Raw genomic sequence first — 18,917 nt, 5'->3', positions numbered from 1 at the left:
AAAGAGCACCCCGGTGACACATCCCTGCTCATTAGACTAGGCAGTATCAGGTTATTAGTCAGGACCGCTGACGTGCCAGACACATTTGCTGGAAAACTCATCTGCTAGCAATTGTGCGTGTGTCCACCCAATATGAAATGGACCAGGCTTCTGAGCAGCGCAGTGCACATGCAGGGCAGGAGAGGCATGCGAGTATTATAGGGTGGTTTTTACCTATTAAATGGTCCCTTTCCAATCTAACCAGGGGAATGGATAGCATGGGAGTCTCAAACAGGCTTGAATTCACACTCACTTAGCTGGAATAAAGTCTTGAGATGCAGTGAGTGCACCATTCAGGGCTTTTAACCAACGTTACGTATGTGCTGTATAGCAATGATACTATACCACAGTCGTGGGACTGTTAGCTTTCCTCTCGCTCGCCCCTCACTCCTCTCCTGAGGGCCCCAGCAGGCTGGTGCTGGGGTCTATGTGTTTAACCCTGTGTGTGCTCTTCTTGCCCTCCCCAGGCCTTTGTGTGTGTGTGTGTGTGTGTGCGCGTGTTTGTGGTGGGGTTATGGATCACTTCTGTTCAGTCTAGGCTGTTCTTTTCCTGTCAAATTCCACGCAGGCAGTTAAAATCAGCAGAGGATCCCTAGGTGTCTTTCCCTCGCCGTCCCTGTCACTCCGTCTCCAGGGTCCTCTATAGCTCAGTTGGTAGAGCATAGTGCTTGTAGTGGGTTTGATTCCCGGGACCACCCGTATGTAAAATGTATGCACGCATGACTGTAAGTCTCTTTGGATCAAATCGGCTGCTGAATCACGTATATTGTGTTGTAGATAAGGACAGAGTACAGACTCTGTAAAAGTGGCGGTGTAACGCATCATTAAACCAGCCCTCCCCCCAACCGTCTGCCCCTCAGCGTCACGACTGCCCCCTGGAGGTTGAGCAGCCGCCACGCAGAGGTGATCCAAAACATTACGTCTCGCAAATAACCCTTCCGTCTCACAGCTTCGCACGAGGAGTGGTATTCTTCACTCTCTCTCTCTCTCTCCCTCTTTCTTCTCTTCTCGAGCCATTCTCCAAAACCTTTCATTCTGCAATGTTACCCAACCTCCTCCTCCTATAACTTCACGCTTGCAGTGTGGTTCTTAACATTTCGGCCTTCTCTGTCTCCTGAACCCTGGGGCTTGAGTTGGACGGCCAGCCAATGTGTACTAACCTGTGCTTGGGGTGCAGTGACTGTGGCACTGAGGGGTTGCGTAATGCGTACTGCTCACCTGGGTGGCTCTTTGAGGCACAATATCTCTGTGTGTGTGTGTGTGTGTGTGTGCTTCAGGTCCAGATTAACCCAACAGGAGGGTTGCCATGGGTGAAATGAATGTTCATTAAGGGTACAGAGTTTTTCCTTGTCAGGTTTACATGGTGGCCTGGTCAAGTTTAAACTCTGGGCCGTAACTATAATGTAGATTGCAAAAAATAACACAGTTACACACTTCCAATGCACTTTTTCCAGTTGAACATATCGAAAATTAGTAATAATAGCCAATTCAAAGCAGTCTCCCTTATCACCATGGCACTTCTCCATACTCCTTATTTTCTCTCTGTCTAGCTAACTCTCTTCCTCTCTTGATCCATCTGTGTGGTATACACCTGTTTTGTTTTTCATGTGCGTTCCTCCGTGTGTGTGTGTAGGGGTCACAGTGCGAAGCGGGGCACGGGGATAGAGCGTTCTCAGAGCAGCACGTGGGAGAGTGGCGAGGAGAGCAGGAACAAGCTGGTGAAGGCTGCTTCCACCTCCAAGCTGCTGGCCAAGGTGGTGAAGAACGCAGACAAGTGAGTGGCTGATGGGACCCACCTTCGCAACTCTTATACAGTGTAAACGTCTGAGTGGCAGTGTAATCCAGATACAGTGGTACATCAGAATTGAATTCTGCTTCTGTTTTGAATTAAGAGCTGAAACTGGCCTGCATACGTGTTATGGGGTATATGAGAGTACTGTACCTTTCAGACATGACACTATCCTCCAATCACTATGACAACCCCTTAATTCCCTATATTGTTTTCATCCAAAGTCCCTCCCTAATATAGGATGCTGCTAAATTGACCCAACTGTCAGACTGTCAACCTGTCACTTTGTTTTTGTCGACACAAGTCACGGGCTGACCTAATTGCTATTTCTCCATTCTCTTCCAGGCACAAAGACCCAGTGATCAGCCAAGGTGAACACACTCCCATATCGTTTACTGTCTTTTCCATGTAAACCATCCACCACCACATAATAGAACCACTAGACCTATGCACTGTAGTATAGCCACATACTTGGCCCTTTTTGGAACAATTGGAACTTTGTACAATATGATACAACGTAAACTAAAGTATGTTCTCATTGGCCTTTATGAAAATGCGACACTGTAGTATTTCTGTTTTAGAGTGCCTCTTGTGGCTCTTTCCAACGTGTCCTCATCCTATTGTGTCGACCCAACTAGTCAGCGTTGTCTTCTTCAGATCATTCATCTTCGCCCCCGTGTACTGTCATTGTGTGCGCGTGTGTTTTGAGTGATGTTGTTTCTGTCTCATGACCAGCCAAAATGTCAACCCGTGAGAAAAACAGCCAAGCTGGTAAGTTGACAACAGAGAGCGAGAGCTAGCAGCCTTGGAGCGAGCGCTTCTCAACCCTCCGCTTTTTTCGGCTGATTTACCTCTTCCTCTATCTATCTTTCTTTGCCGCTCCCTTCATCGGGTCAAGTACAGACATGATCTTTCTCTCCCCTCTGCACCCTCACCCGCCTATTTCTCTCCATCATTCTCTGTCCTCTATCACTCCCTCAAATACAGAAATACCCCCCCCCCCCCCCCCATACCTTCTCACCCTCCTCCATGCCATTGTCCTCAGGCGATGCCCAGCCTAAATAAAGGGCATAGCTTTGCCAGTATGCCACGCCCCACTGTGCCCCGTTGCCACTTAACATAGTGTCGTCCGGCTAAAAGTGTCCTTCTCTTGGCTCAGGCAGGTCATGTGAGGAATGTGGTTGGTTCCGAGATGGCTGGGCGGGGCGCTAGCTAACTCGATTAGCTCCACAGACAGACCGACACTTAGGACTAAAATTCAGCTAATTCGGGCCTTTTACCAGCATTAATTGACACAGATATAGAGGGGGACCATCAGTTAAATAAGAATATTGCAGACCATGGCTACACTTATTTGTGTCCACAAGGCACTTATTTGTGTCCCTTTGTACCAGTAAATGCTAGCTAGTCATAGCTACGTAATTCCTGTGATGGATTCTGAACTTTCAGTGCTGGGATCTACTGTATCCTCCCCCTCAATTTGAGAAAACTGGAAGAAAGCCCTCACTATTTTATGAGCAATGTTGAAATTCTGTGCCTCTCCACCAAATCTCCCTCTCCCCCTATTGTCTTCTCACTTGGAGAGTAGAGCCCTAAACCCACAGCGCTGGAAGAGCGGACGAGGGAAACGCACACATTCCACTGATCCCAGTCTCCCACAAATCTTACCTCCCCCCTCTTTTTGCTCTCTCTCTCTCTTCCTCCTCTTCTCTTCGTTCTTCTATGCCCCTATCACGTTTTCTTATTTCAGCTGGGTTTGGTGTTGCTGACTCACTGCTTTGCGCCGGTGCACGGCACCCAACGCTTCTCTCAGTCTGTCCATGTCTGTCTCCTCGTCTGTCTGTACAGTATCTCATCCCTCGACGAGTGGAAAGCATGTGCAGCACACTAACTGAACAGTATATACAATAATAATACAAAAAATAAATCAACCAAACTCATAAGGCTTTTCTAGGATTTTTGAGGTGTTTATGTAAAAAAAAAAAAAGTGTTCTCAAAGCAAGTGATTATGTGTGCCGGTGGGGAGGGTGGTGAGCAGTCAGGCTGCTGAAATTCTTCTGTTAATGGACTAAACTCATGTCATACAGTCTCAGTCTCATGACATATTAACCTTTATTACCTTAACAGGGTTTTCTTGTGTGAGAAATACTACCCCAACCTGGGTACAAATACTTATTTGAGTGTTTGCTCTCGCCTGCCTGAATACTTAAAAAGTATTTTCAATCATTTCTGATAGTATTTGAACCCAGGTCTGCCCCTGCTAATATGTTTACCCTGTGCCGATACTGAATGTTGAATGTGTGTGCAAAAGCATGGGTTTAGTATCCAACAGATCTCCTCTGTATATAACAAGTCAAAATGGCGATCGTGATTTAGCAAGCTAGCGACTTTCTTTTGTCGGTCTCCTCCGCAGAGGGAGACTACATCAAGATGTTCATGCGAGGTCGACCCATCACCATGTTCATCCCCGCGGACGTGGAGAACTACGAGGACGTGCGTACAGAGCTTCCTCCAGAGAGACTCAAACTGGAGTGGGTGTATCCTTTCGTCTCAGCAGGGCCTGGTCCCGAACGCTCTCACTCTGTATGTCCCTGACCTCGGTCCTTCTGTTGTCTGTCTGTGGAGCAAAGCAAAATGGTGGATGTCTTCTAGGTCTTCACTTTCACCTTTCCAGTTGTTTTCACATTGCAGATGAAGAAAAAGAGACTGGTAGAATGAGCCAGTTATACTATTAAGAGGTCCCGTTTGAGGTCTCTTGTGTTTCCCCCAATGGGTTTCCTTCTGTGTGTTCTGTTGTGTTTCCTTGACTCCCAATGTCAGGTATGGCTACAGGGGGAAAGACTGCCGAGCCAACGTGTACCTGCTCCCGACAGGGGAGAGTGTTTACTTTATTGCCTCTGTGGTAGTGCTCTTCAACTATGAGGAGAGGACACAGCGCCACTACCTCGGCCACACAGACAGTGTCAAATGGTGAGCTGGTATCCTGTTCTACTGTCATTTTGTTTTGTTTTGTATTTATTGTTTTACACAAAACGGTGAGTTGGTGGCAACTGGGAGTTTTGGTCAGACTTGGTTGTGTAGTATGGTGTTGATTTCATACGGTAACCTACGCAGTACCATGGGCTGTGTATCGTGGAGATAGTAGATAAGATACACTAGATACAGAAGGTAGTATAATATGTCCCCAAGTGTCTGAATACTGTATATAACACTTCATACAAAACCTTTCATCCGGATTAAGCAAATACTTGTCACAGACACAATGGTTCCTACACTAACCGCCGTGTAACTGACATCTCCCGCTCAACTGTCTCCGGCTTCCATCCACTCAGGAGCCTCTTAAGATCAACATACTATGCAAATGAGATGTAAATGTCTTCTGTTTAGGTGAGCGAGAAGTGGGAGAGTCAAATGAGTCTGTGCGATAGCGGCGTGCTGACTCAAACCTGTATTATGTTTGAAACGATACGCCTCACTTCTTCCCACCAGGCCGTGGGCCAGACATGCACACAGGCCTGCTCAGTCAAACAGCTACCTCTCATCTAGCTTCGTTTCACACCTGACATACTCCACTTATTACTACGGATTGTTGCTGACTGTAGGTGTTTTCAGTAGGGAGGTAGTTTCCTACGCACCAGACACGTTTCATTGTTTTTTGATCTCGTTCTCTTTGTGTCTCTCTCAGCCTTGCTGTTCACCCTGATAAGATCCGCATTGCCACGGGACAGATTGCAGGAGTGGATAAGGATGGGCGGGTGAGTCACTGTCCCACCTCCTCACCCCTCAACTTTCTGCTAGCCAAATCTTTTAATAATATGATCGGCGGTGTGACATTTCATGTTTGTTCAACCTGTTTTCTTCCCCGTCATACATCCACACAGGCAACTGGGCAAGTCACAGGGCTTCAAATGTCACATAGGTGACACCAAGGGGTTTTCCAAGGAACTTAAAGGAAAACTCCACCTCAAAAACGATATTTTGGTATTTGTTCCGTTAGTCCGTTGTTGACATAGTCCCAAAATGTTTTGGGACTATGTCAACAACGGACTAACGAAACAAATACCAAAATAAGTGAGAGTTTTCCTTTAAGTCCTCTTATACCAGCCTGCCAAATACAGAATGACATGACTATCTGTGGTTATAAAAGCATAATCCTTGTTTGCACAATGTCTCTTCTTGTGTACAGTATGAGTATTTCTGCTTGCGTTGCACAATCAGGCTCACTCATGTCTTTGACAGGCACATCCAGACACCGGTGCCTCATATTTACTCAAGCATACCAATAATCCATACTCTAATGCAACTCATTATATTTAAGCTCTCTGGTTGCAAACATGTCAAACTGGCTCTAACCTTCCTCGAAATGAGTCCGTAGAAGAGGATCCTGTCTGTCAGTGAGCCAGATATTTTACAACTTACTGACTATAACTGTTGAATGCTTTCTCAAGTCTTCAAAATGGCTTCTTTTCCTCACCTCCTTCCCCTTTTCCTTAATGATCACTGATCTTTAGAGGATGCGATAGGTAAAAAGCAATTGGGTGGGATTCAATCTAGTTATTTTGTCTACCAGTGCTTGTGAAGACGAGGAGACAAGCAAAGGAAGTTGGAAAAGAGTATCGCGACCCAACCGAGACACAGACATGCACGTTTCTGGTTAGGAAACACAGTGAAAAGCTGAGAGCCGGTCAAATGTTGTGTTAGCCTCTCCTCATCTGCCACTGATTGTGAAGGGAAGGAAACAAGGAAAGGATGCTGTCAAGAAGAATACACTGTAAATGCAACCATAGTGTCTGAGTTTGGCTACGCTGAGAGTTCAATGACGTGTTCTCTTCTTCTCCCCCTGCAGCCACTGCAGCCCCATGTGAGAGTGTGGGATTCGGTCAGCCTGTCCACCCTGCAGGTCATCGGCCTGGGCACCTTCGAGAGAGGGGTGGGCTCCCTGGCCTTCTCCAAAGCGGTGGGCACCCCTCCTAACACCTCTAATGATATAATCCAGGACGTTTTAGTCATTATGGGAAATATGGGTACTATAGTGTAGTAATTCATGTGAGACCCCATCCTGGGAAGTGTACAGATCCTACATATTAGTGTTCTACGTAATCACATCGCAGCCAGTGGTTAGTGAGTCTAGATAAGATGTTCTAGAATCAGGTATGGGGTTCTAGGTGCTGTGTGTTTCTGAACCGAGCCCTTTCGTGATCAGGCTCTCGGGTCCCGAGTGGTGTCGTCGTGGTGTTGAGCACCTCATATGCTCTCTAATCAGTAGTAGTTTACCGTTACTATTCTCTCCCTGTCTTCCGTTAGCACATTCCAGAACTCTGCTTTTACTGTCTGGCTCCCTTCACAAGCGAACTACGCACGCACACACTCACACACATACGCCATGACCCATTTCCATAAAAACGAGCACACACACACGCATTCTAGGTTAAGTGAATCATTATCCTCTTATGCTATCAGAGGTCTAGCTAAGCAGTGGATTTGCTTTATTAAAGATGAGTACATCCCGAATGAAGGATGATGACACATCATCGTATGTCGTTGCTGATACCATATGCCAAGTCGACTTAATGGCTAACCGCTTAGAAGTTTATTGGTTATTCCTGCTAGCTTTATGGCCATTTATGCAACAGGTTGATTCATGTTTAGAATTTTCCATGCCCTCTCATCGACCTACAGTATATAACAGTTAATATGCACTATCAAAGAATAGCAGGCATAAACTGGAATTATGTTATGGCAGATTTATTGAATTGCAGACAATAGGATCTGTGTTTCATACAAGCTTTACTGACATGAAGACACCTTGCTTCCTCCTGGGTGTCTCCTACAGGACTCGGGCACACACCTGGCGGTGATTGATGATTGTAACGACCACATGTTGACTGTCTGGGACTGGCAGAAGAAATCCAAGATCGCTGAAATCAAGGTCAGAGATACCTGGGGTGTTTTATACTGTGTAATTCTGCGTAAAATACGTAAATCATTGCCTTTTGACGATTGGGTTATAAAAAGGGATCTTCTTTTTAACTGTATATGATCTCCGTTTCACCTCCTCTAGTCTACAAATGAGGTGGTGCTTGCGGTAGAGTTCCACCCTACTGATGCCAACACCATAGTAACCTGTGGCAAGTCCCACATCTTCTTCTGGACCTGGGCTGGCACCTCACTGGCACGCAAGCAGGGCATCTTCGGGGTGAGGACACACACCGTAATACTCTTTTAAAAGGACTTGTAAAGTACTTCACTTGTTCAGGACTTAAAAGCGTGTAAAGATCTGCTTGAGCCAAGCAAAACAGAGAAGTGCACTTAATGGTTGTTTTTACACATTGGCGTCACAATAACCGTGTCACCTTAAGTGCCTTGAATAATGGTGTGATGTCAAAAAATGATGTATCCTTTACGTAATTTAACATTACCCATACACGTGCACCTGCTCTTTCTCTAGTCTCCCTTAAACACATCCACAATGCAATTATTACCAAATAACTCGTTCAACTTGTCTTCCTGCTCAGAAATATGAAAAACCCAAGTTTGTTCAGTGTCTGGCCTTCCTCAACAACGGGGACATCCTGACGGGAGACTCTGGAGGCATCATGTTGATATGGAGCAGGAGCACAGTGGAGCCGACCCCAGGGAAGGGACCCAAAGGTACACTACACACCTTGTATACCTTCTAGCTTGAGAAATTGCTCTTAGCTAAGAAGCTATTTATGTTTATCATTGTAATAAAATAGAAATAAATCACAGTAAGGTACTGAATTGTTACCCATAAATGATTTGATATTGAGATAAAAATGGCTGCATTGGACCTTTAAACCTCACAAACAGGCCTCTAATGGAGCCAACCCGTAGTGGAGCCAGCATCTTACACAATACAATGTACTTTATACCTCACACAATCCCTTCACCCGCCCGTATAGTGCTACTGATGGCACAGTTGGTTGGACCATGGTGCTGTCCCTCATGATCCACGTATATATGAATATTTGTGTGTTAAACTTAGTCACTTTGGGTAAACCGTCTGACCGTATCAGCCATACCCAAATGAGTAATCCCAAGCGCTTACCTTCTCAGTGAGTCTCAAAGACACAGAGAAGAGCAACTGAAAGAGGCGATTCGAGACCGGAGAGAAGAAAACCGCCTCGAAGGAGACACGGGAAGACACAGAAAGAGAAAGACGGGGAAGAAAAGTAGAAAGAAAAGTGGAGCAGAGAAGAGGAATAGTGGGTGTGATTGTTGGCAGGCCAGAGTGCCTGGGGGGGACGGTGTTGGGGTTTTGAGCAGTAATGGTTTTGCTTGGCATGCTACCGAACTGGATGAACAGAACTTTGGCCAGATGCCAGGGATAAACTGTTCATCTCTTTATTTACCTGCTCTGCTCTCAAGTTGCTGTGGTGGAGCTGGGCCACAGTGCCCCCTGCTGGTTAGATGGTGGGAGTGTTTGTGTGTGTGCATCTGCTTGAGCGTGCATGTGTGAACGCTTGTGTGCGTGTGTGTCCACATCTGTCTGAGCTCTGCAGGGATGGAGGTCATGCCAATGTGGGGGAGCAGAAGCGATACAGAGACAGAAACGCCATCTGATGCATATTCATTCTAACACATACCCTCCCTCTGCCACTCAATATTACCTCCATTGAGAATTCCACTGCCTCAGGTTCAGTCTGGCTAGCCTTGAGGAATGGGCCTCTTGCTGTGCATCTGTCTGTGTTATTAGCATAGAATTTAGTATTATTACAGGAGGAGTGATAATCTGCAAGTACACTACAAAAGTATGTGGACACCTGCTCGTCAAGCATTATTATGGAGTTGGTCCCCCTTTGCTGCTATAACAGCCTCCACTCTTCTGGGAAGGCTTTCCACTAGATGTTGGAACATTGCTGCGGCGACTTGCTTCCATTCAGCCTCGAGCATTAGTGAGGTTGGGCACTGATGTTGGGCGATTAGGCCTGGCTCTCAGTCTGCCTTACAATTTTTCCCAAAGGTGTTTGATTGGGTTGAAGTCAGGGCTCTGTGCAGGCCAGTCAAGTTCTTCCACACCTATCTCGACAAACCATTTCTGTATTGACCTCGCTTTGTGCACAGGGGCATTGTCATGCTGAAACAGGAAAGGGCATTCCCCAAACTGTTGCCACAAAGTTGGAATCACAGAATAGTCTAGAATGTCATTGTATGCTGTAGCATTAAGATTTCCCTTCACTGGAACTAAGGAGCCTAAGCCGAACCATGAAAAACAGCCCCAGACATTATTCCTCCTCCACCAAACTTTACAGACGGCACTATGCATTTGGGCATTTGCTACAACACCTTGCTTGGTTCGGCAAGGAGCAACTGAGTTTTATCACGTTGTAAAGAGTCCATGTTACTGCGGAAACGGACTCAACCGCACGAATGCCCGGCCGTCCCAGCTTCAGTCAGCTGTTAGTTCCAAAAAAATAAATAATAATGAAACCGTTATTTTAGTTTAGTGACGTTCTTCATCCATAATCGTCAGTTACTCGATTGTACTGTAATTGTGCTAACACACACACACACACACACACACACACACACACACACACACACACACACACACACACACACACACACACAGACACGCACTCTCTCTCTCACTTCCACCTCAAATGCTCCCCTGAGGGAACAACGAGTTGGCCTGTACCGTGGCACATAAAGTACATTAGCAAATGTCAAATATCTGTTGTATCCTATTCCCAGAAATCTCCGCTGTGAGCTGTTTTACGACCACCCACTCCCTTTCTCATTCCTCTCTCCCTCTTCTTTCCTTCTGGGCAATTCTCTTTCTCCTCTCTCTCTCTCTCTCTCTCCCCTCCCCTCCCCTCTGTTCGTTCCCCCTGTAGGTGCGTACCAGATCAGCCGTCAGATCAAGGCCCATGACGGCAGTGTGTTCACTCTGTGTCAGATGAGGAACGGGACCCTGCTGACCGGAGGGGGCAAGGACCACAAGATCATTCTTTGGGACCACGACCTCAACCCAGAGAGGGACATAGAGGTGCAGTGGGCCATACAGAACATAATGCTGCCAGTCACAGCCATACAGAATACGACACAGGCACATATACACCAGTACACCATGCACAGACATATACACTTACTGATATACTGTGTATCATATATGTCAAATATCACATGTTCAATAGGATGATAAACCTAGCATTCAATGTTGATCAGATTTTGGAACTGTTTTGGGAAGATGTTTGTTATACATCTCAATGTATCTGTTCCACTGCAGGTCCCCGATCAATATGGAACCATTCGCGCTGTGGCCGAGGGCAAAGGGGAGCAGTTTCTGGTGGGCACTTCACGTAACTTCATCCTGCGGGGGACGTTTAATGACGGTTTCCAGGTGGAAGTGCAGGTGAGAGGTTTCACTCTATGTCGCTCTCTCGTCCTCTCTCTCTCTCTCTCACTGCTGACTAGCTGACCACCACCGCTAAATATTCCTGGTGTGAAACATCCAGGGGGGAAACATCCAGGGGGGTCAGCTACATGGCTAAAGGCATCTCAGGACTGCAGGGCCCTGCCAGATCAGCCCTGTTGTAAGGATGCCAGTGTCGGCCCCCTCACTAGCTGCTTTCCCAATCCTTTCCTCCCTGTGAGGGAGAGCAGAGCGGGCGAGACGCTGCTATTTTCCAGAGAGCCCGTGTTGTATAACTGGCTTCATTTTCCCCCGGTGATTTGAACGCTGTATAAACAGCCGGGCGGAGGTATTTCTCCCGTCTTTTGAGGGTGCCCAACTGATCCCACCCTCTTCTGTCCTCTGAGGCGCGCTAGCCCCGTGTGAAGGAGGTCATCTGAGATTTTTGGTGGTGTGTTTCCAATGGCTCAGTGGGTTCGAGCAGGGTACTTTCATTGTAAACGCTGGAGTTCTGGGTTTTGATTCCCACTTTAAATGGGCAACGTACAGAATATACAGAATATGCGTTTACTACTCAGTAGGTCGTGTCAGTTTGTTCAAAATGAAAGCATAACCCCATCAGCATTATATTCTAACCTCTGACCTTTTGCCCCAGGGTCACACAGACGAGCTATGGGGGCTGGCGTCGCACCCCTTCAAGGACCTGTTCCTAACCTGTGCCCAGGACAGGCAGGTGTGCCTGTGGAACTCTGTGGATCACTCCCTGGAATGGACCAGGCTCCTGGATGTAAGAACTAATACCTCCCTTTCGGGAACTATTCTATACAGCAGATTAAGAATCCACACTCATCCACTAACCTTTCGGTTTTATTAACAGACAAAATTGAAATGTTGATCCAAGTTCTCCAGTTGAGATGCAAACAAATCTCAAGTTAGGAATCAGGCCTTACATTTCAAACATACATTTATTTAGCGAATCTCTCTCTCCCTTGCTCTTTTTTTCTCTCAGGAGCATGGCCACTGTGCGGACTTTCACCCCAGTGGTGCTGTTGTGGCCATCGGTACTCACTCGGGAAAGTAAGTTCAGCAGAACCCCCTTCTCTAACTCAGTGTCGATCTGTCCCATCTCTCCCTCCTGTATGGGAAAAGTCCATTCTTATGAATCCTGTGTTGTTCTCTCCCCTCCCCGTGTGTCCCAGGTGGTACGCTCTGGATGCAGAGACCAGAGACCTGGTGGCCATTCACACCGACGGCAACGAGCAGCTGTCAGTCATGCGCTTCTCCGTAGGTGGGTGGAGCTGGTCTTACACCCTATCCAGACCGTGGAATTGGATTTGATGGAAGCGCTGTGTTCATTCAACACAGAATAGAACGCGGTGGATCATTTACCCACAATCCTGTTCACTCCCTCCTCAGATGGCACCCTGCTGGCAGTGGGATCGCATGACAACTTCATTTACCTCCACACCGTGTCGGAGAAAGGCCGCAAGTACACCAGATGCGGGAAGTGCATTGTGAGTACAGCACCATTTGTGTGTGTGTGTGTGTGTGTGTGTGTGTGTGTGTGTGTGTGTGTGTGTGTGTGTGTGTGTGTGTGTGTGTGTGTGTGTGTGTGTGTGTGTGTGTGTGCCTATATGCATGTGTGAAGATAATTGTCCTTAAAGAGACTCTGTCTTTGTCTACTGACTGTATATTTGACCTCCTCAGTGAACCTGTGATGACAGGAAAGGGAGCAGTTCAGTACCCAGCACGGGAAGAGGCCTTTAGCGTAGAAATATAGCCATAGTAAAGGCATTTCATCCAAGTGAGTTATGCAGACTGCTGTGGTGTGTTGAATGATGTGTGTGTGTGTGTGTATGTGTGTGGGAGGCCCTAGGGAGTGCTGTCTCCCTGCAGCTGGAGAGATGGATATGATCAGTGCTTTCACAGTGTATTAATCACAGGAAAAGCAACAGGAGAGAAACCGAGAGGGAGAGAGAGAGTGAATTATTAATACATTTTGTATTGCCTTGGCACCGGTCGGCTTGCTCCTTTTACGCCAACGAAGCTCGTTTTAATTGACTTGAATTGTTTTGAAAGGAGAGCGAGACATACACCGAGAGAAAGACGCGACCCCAGCAGGGTAGAGGTAGCTGTATACAGAGAGTGATCGGTACGCTGTGTTGTGACTCCAATAGGTCAACTGGAGACCCACAGGGCCAGTGTGAATCACTCCACTGTTAAACACACTGGTGTTTTACACCTCCTTTGGCCTCCGCTTGGCTGCTGCTCAGTCTGCGATCTCTCTGTTTCTCTTTCAATGTTGTCTCCCTCTCTCTTTCTCTGTATGTAGTGTCTCTCACTCGTGGCTCCCGCCTCTCTCTTACTCTCTTTCTCCCCCGTTTCACTCTTCTCCCCCTCTTTCATGTCCCTCTCATTCATGTCGTCTCTCTTTTCGTCCGTCTAACTCGTTCTCCTCTCTCGCACTCTCTCGCTCTTTCTCTCTCGCTCTCTCTCTCTCTTCCCACCATGCCTGTGGAGCTCTGGTCAACTGTGCGTTGGATGCCAATGGCCAGGACCACGGTGCTCAGGTTGTGGTCACGGTCATTGCTTCTGGTGCTTGACCACTATGGTCTTGGTACCCTAAACGTTACCAATGTTAACCCACAGGCAACTTACCGTACATAGCCTGGCAGCCACAGCAGAGCATGCGGCGGTATAGTGCGTTGGGTTGGGTAGTTTAATAACAGATCAGAGATCAGAAGCACAGCAGTTACATTTGAGATGTTTGAAAAACAAGCTTGGGGTTGCATGAGAGAGTATTAAAAGCCAGATTCTCATTTGGTACGGTTCAAAGGCTCAGGGCGCCAGAGGGAATAAAGACATTGTGGGAAGGTTGGTTTGAGGTTTTATTGGCGTTGGCAGAGGACTGGGCCCCTGTCTGTAACCACAGCTCCACAGCAAAGCAGCGAGACACGCTGATATACAGTATAAGTATATGAATTTATTTGTAGGGATTTCTAGGGACACATGCAAATATGTATACGAGTCCTCTTGTTCAGATAAGGAAGTGCCTAGGATTGTGTGTATAATTAGGGAAATGCATAAAGACAGAAATACATCTACTTTTTGTGTGTGTGTTTTCGTTCAGTATGGGATTCAGATTTGTATGCGTTTGTGTGAGAAAGTGAGCTCAGCAGCTCTGGAGTGACTAGCCTTAACTTGGCAGGATGTCAGAGACGTGTGTGTGTGTGTGTGTGTGTGTGTGTGTGTGTGTGTGTGTGTGTGTGTGTGTGTGTGTGTGTGTGTGTGTGTGTGTGTGTGTGTGTGTGTGTGTGTGTGTGTGTGTATGTATGTATGATTCCATGTTGTGTGTATGATATGATTGCATGTGTGTATGGGTCTGTGTGTTGGATGGAAGCCTGCAGACCTGAAGGAAATCAAACAAAGTGCCAAGATAGGCAAACATAGATTCCCTCCCTGACTCTGAGTGTAGGGGGAGGACAGACACACACAGTGTCTCCTCCAATGGGCTGTGATGGAAGACTGGAGCTCGCTCCCGGGATAGTGCCCTTAACCGCTGCGTGGGCTAGTTTTAATAAAGGCAACGATCTCCTCTGAAACGATTAGCCAAACGAAGCTAGCCCGCGCTGTACATGCTGTGCCTGTCACTAGCTCCATGAATGTACCTGTGAACTGTTTCATCTCTCCTCCTAAATCACCTGCCCAGCCTTCTGACTCTGTGTGGTTTAACAGGGACATTCCAGCTACATCACACATCTTGACTGGTCCCCCGACAACAAGTTCATCATGTCCAACTCAGGAGACTACGAGATCCTCTACTGTGCGTAAACACACCTTCGAATGAGTGTCGTGTCGTAGTAAGGTTGCAGCAGCTTCATTGATGGAGCATGGCGCTGAATTACAGATGTTTAGCAATCAGACAAATCATTATTTCATTCACTTTTTCTTAAACAACCTGCGTAATAGCCGACACTGCTGTTGTGAAGTATTTCCTTAACCTATGCCCTGGTTCTATCCTCTTTGCAGGGGACATTCCAAACGGCTGCAAGTACATCCGTAACCGCTCCGAGTGTAAGGACATCGACTGGACCACCTATACCTGTGTGCTAGGCTACCATGTCTTCGGTCAGTATCTACTTGGGCAATAGGGATATGGCGGGAATGCTTTGGCTCTGTTCGTGGCTGTGCTATGCCGGATCTGTGTAGAGTGGGTTTTTATTTCCACTGCTGTGGGTGTATAAAGCCTCTGTGGGTGTGAGACCTGCTACTGAACAGAACGTGTGGTTTGGGACTCGTCCTACGCACTCTTGACTTTCCGCCTTTCCCTATTTTTTTTCTTCTTCCCCCTCCCTCATTCATCCTGTCTTTCTCTGCTCTCTTTCTCAATCTTAAAAAAAAAAAAAAAATGTCATCCGTATTACGCAAGTTTGTAACGGGCGCGTAACAGCAACGCATGTCCTTTCCATTTGAACTCTGCTACCCAATATTGACCCTGCTCTGTTTCACTACTGGTTTTGTCCCACTGCAGTACGGCATGTCGTGGTATCTGCAGTGCTTCCCCACATCTCTCTCTATCTCCGTCTTTATTTGTCTCCCTCCCTCTTTCTTTTTTCTCTCTCTGTCCATCTCTTTCTGTCGCTCCCTGCCCCGTTCTTCTCTCATTGTCTCGGGAGGGACAGGCCCAGAAAAAATAGAGCCCAACATCAGCCCCCGACTCCACATATTTTAGTTCTTTAGGAGTCTGGAAAAATAGTTCTCTCTCGACTTTCAGATTCCTCAGTTCTCAGCCAGTAGATTGTCCCTCGCCTAGGCTGGAACTGATAAGACCCAGGGGAATGGAGATCGCATGTGTGTGTGAAGTGATCACTATTCATTTCTATGTGCCTATATCTCCCTGTGAGAGAGAGAGAAGGTAAGATAGGGAGTGTGTACTGTGCACGTTAGTGTGGCTGAAGGCCCCTATAGTGTTGGTCTGCCCCCTGGTGGTATGCTTTTCACACGGCTTCACGTACTTGAACATGTGGATAGGACACGAAATCAAATCCAATTGGTTGTGTACACTTATTTTGGGTGTTGTGAAATGTTTATGTTCTCCGACAGTGTAATAATAAAAGTAATACCTAACAATACAAAACAATACACGCAAATCCCCCAAAATGTAAGAAAGGAAATAAGAAATATACACATATTAAAATGTCAAAGTCCTGAATATAAATGTATATGATGGTGTGTGTATAGACAGTAGGGACAGTACATGAATAGAAAATCTGTGTACAGCAGTAGTTATATAGGATAACACTGGACTAGAACACAGTATTTACATATAAAGTGGGTAAAACAGTATGTAAACACTATCAAAGTGACCAGTGTTCAATGACTATGTACATATGGCAGCAGTCTCTAAGGTGCAGGGTAGAGTACCGGTTGATAGCTGGCTAGTAACAGGAGCTAAAGTTCAGGGCAGGTTTCACTGCTATGATAGCAGGGCAAAACAACCAGTGTGTGTGTGTGTCTTCCAGGAGTGTGGCCTGAGGGTTCCGATGGTACAGACATCAACGCCCTGATTAGGTCCCACAACAGGAAGGTGATCGCTCTGGCTGATGACTTCTGCAAAGTGCACCTCTTCCAGTACCCCTGCGCAAGACCCAAGGTAAGCCGGACCCTGGCCCCTGAGCACCAGCAGAGTCCGCTTACTGCTCAACAATACTGTCCCGGTATACATCTGTGGAGGCTGGTGGGGGGAGGACGGCTCATAATAATGGCTGGAACGGAGCGAATGGCGTGGCATCAAATAATGGAAACCGTGTGTTTGATGTAATTTATTCCATTCCACTCCAGCCATTACGTCAAGCCCGTTCTCCCCAATTAAGGTACCACCAACCTCCTGTGGTATACATACTGTATATAGTATAGCCTTCTGTAATATTAGCTTCAAATCCTAATATAATGTGCTCACATGTCTCCTTCCTCCACAGGCACCTAGCCACAAATACAGCGCCCACAGCAGTCACGTGACCAATGTGACCTTCATGCACAACGACAGTCACCTGGTGTCCACGGGCGGGAAGGATACCAGTGTCATGCAGTGGCGTCTGGTGGAGAAGACCCCCTCATTGGTCCCCAGTGACTCCTCCCTCTCTCTAGGGGAGGGGCTCCTACATAACTCCATCCTCCGTGCCGCCATCCCAGCGGTGCCTCTGACGCCCACCCCCACCGAGCCAGCCCCGACGCCAACCGCAACCCCTACCCCGCCCACCGTCCTCGACCTGACCTCTGACCCCACAGCGGCGCACTGCGGGGGAGTGGCTCTTGTCACACCTCCCCCCACACCAACCTCCCCCACGACCAACGGACGGCAGGAGAGCTCCCCCGAAACCCCTCCCCCCGCCGAGCTAACCCCGCCCCCCTCTGACAGCACGCTGAGCCTCAAGGACAGCCTGGACCCCAGCGACGACACGGCCACGCCTAGCGACGAGGGCCGCCCTTTCACCCCACCCTTGTGAAGAGCCTCGGTTGTGATGCAGCCCAGCGCTCTCGCTCCTGCTCAGCACTCCCCCTGGAGGCGCCTCGATGTCGCTGCGTCTCTCGGGGGGGTTCCATCTCTGTCCAGGTCTCTTTTTGTTTTCAGTTTTAGTGTGTCTTCATGCTCTTCTTTTTGTTTCTTTTTGATGTCTGCGTTATTTGGAAAAGAATGGAGGATGTACGTGAGACAAGGCAGTGATATTAGTGGTTTATGTTGTTTTTAAAATGATCAGCCAACGTTGTGAGAGCGTGAGGAGAGAACGTTGTGTTGTTCTGGTTCATACGGTTAAGTCGTGCCTGCTAATGCTCACTCCTCAGTCCAGCCCTTATTCAATATTGATCACATGTCTAAACTATGTTGCCATAGAAACGTATATACTAATCTAATCCTTACTCCATAATGCAACAACCTGCAATAACACACCATAGCATCATTTGCGACCACACACAACCAGTAACACACCATCACATACAGCTGATGAAAACATACTCCATCACTCTGGGCTTTCAAACATGTGTGTGTGGGGGGGTTAAGGTTAGAATTAGTGTCAGGGTTAGAATTAGGTTTAGAGGTAGCAGCTAGGGTTAGGTTAGGGTTAAGGTTAGGTTTTTGGGTTAAGGTAAGGGAACAGGTTAGGGTTAGGGGTTAAGGAAAATTGGATTTTGAATGGGACTGAATTGTATGTCCCAACAAAGTTAGCTGCGCAAGACGTGTGTGTGTGTGTGTGTGCGTGTGTGTGTGCGTGCGTGCGTGCGTGCAGACGGCCTTTCCATGGCAATAAGCTGTTCTCTCTACCAGAGTCCCTGCAGGAAACTCATCCATCCAGCCTCGTTGTAACGGCCAGAAAGGTTAATAATGAGCCATAGGATATCCTGTGGCCATGGACACAGTGACCGCACTGAACCACCAGCCACCAGTACCCAGCAGACTCTCACCTGCTCGCCCTACAATAACATGCTGCCATTTTTTTCTGTTTTTTTTTATTTCCCTTTTGGATTTATACCTTTTAAAATCTTATCCTGGGGACTGTTCCTTCTCTGCTGGAATGGACTGAGATGTTTTTAAGAAGAAAAAAAAAAAGAAAAAAAAAAAGTCTTAAGTGTCTGCTAGGCCGTTTTCTACATTTGTGTCATCCCCCCCCCCCCCCCCCCCCCTTCTGCAGAAATCAGGACTGGATCACTCTCACA

General features: G+C 47.3%; 1 protein-coding gene across 2 annotated transcripts in view; it reads left to right on the top strand.

Annotated features, from left to right (window-relative positions):
• Positions 1 to 18,338, top strand: part of LOC120017569 (echinoderm microtubule-associated protein-like 4) — a 98,992-nt gene extending 80,654 nt beyond the window's left edge. For both annotated transcript variants that reach the window (XM_038960411.1, XM_038960410.1), the window contains exons 5-24: positions 1,673 to 1,813; positions 2,174 to 2,199; positions 2,564 to 2,599; positions 4,242 to 4,365; positions 4,649 to 4,798; positions 5,514 to 5,583; positions 6,675 to 6,785; positions 7,662 to 7,757; positions 7,890 to 8,024; positions 8,344 to 8,479; positions 10,687 to 10,838; positions 11,079 to 11,204; positions 11,860 to 11,991; positions 12,214 to 12,281; positions 12,404 to 12,492; positions 12,621 to 12,718; positions 14,940 to 15,027; positions 15,234 to 15,332; positions 16,727 to 16,857; positions 17,183 to 18,338. In XM_038960411.1, the coding sequence (XP_038816339.1) occupies positions 1,673 to 1,813; positions 2,174 to 2,199; positions 2,564 to 2,599; positions 4,242 to 4,365; positions 4,649 to 4,798; positions 5,514 to 5,583; positions 6,675 to 6,785; positions 7,662 to 7,757; positions 7,890 to 8,024; positions 8,344 to 8,479; positions 10,687 to 10,838; positions 11,079 to 11,204; positions 11,860 to 11,991; positions 12,214 to 12,281; positions 12,404 to 12,492; positions 12,621 to 12,718; positions 14,940 to 15,027; positions 15,234 to 15,332; positions 16,727 to 16,857; positions 17,183 to 17,710 (2,536 nt within the window). In that variant the 3' untranslated portion in view covers positions 17,711 to 18,338. The remainder of the gene's footprint in view (positions 1 to 1,672; positions 1,814 to 2,173; positions 2,200 to 2,563; positions 2,600 to 4,241; positions 4,366 to 4,648; positions 4,799 to 5,513; positions 5,584 to 6,674; positions 6,786 to 7,661; positions 7,758 to 7,889; positions 8,025 to 8,343; positions 8,480 to 10,686; positions 10,839 to 11,078; positions 11,205 to 11,859; positions 11,992 to 12,213; positions 12,282 to 12,403; positions 12,493 to 12,620; positions 12,719 to 14,939; positions 15,028 to 15,233; positions 15,333 to 16,726; positions 16,858 to 17,182) is intronic.
• The last annotated feature ends 579 nt before the right edge of the window (positions 18,339 to 18,917 follow it).

Source organism: Salvelinus namaycush, chromosome 22 (assembly GCF_016432855.1).
Source record: "Salvelinus namaycush isolate Seneca chromosome 22, SaNama_1.0, whole genome shotgun sequence".
Classification (NCBI taxonomy): domain Eukaryota; kingdom Metazoa; phylum Chordata; class Actinopteri; order Salmoniformes; family Salmonidae; genus Salvelinus; species Salvelinus namaycush.
This window is presented reverse-complemented; position numbering and strand designations above follow the sequence as displayed.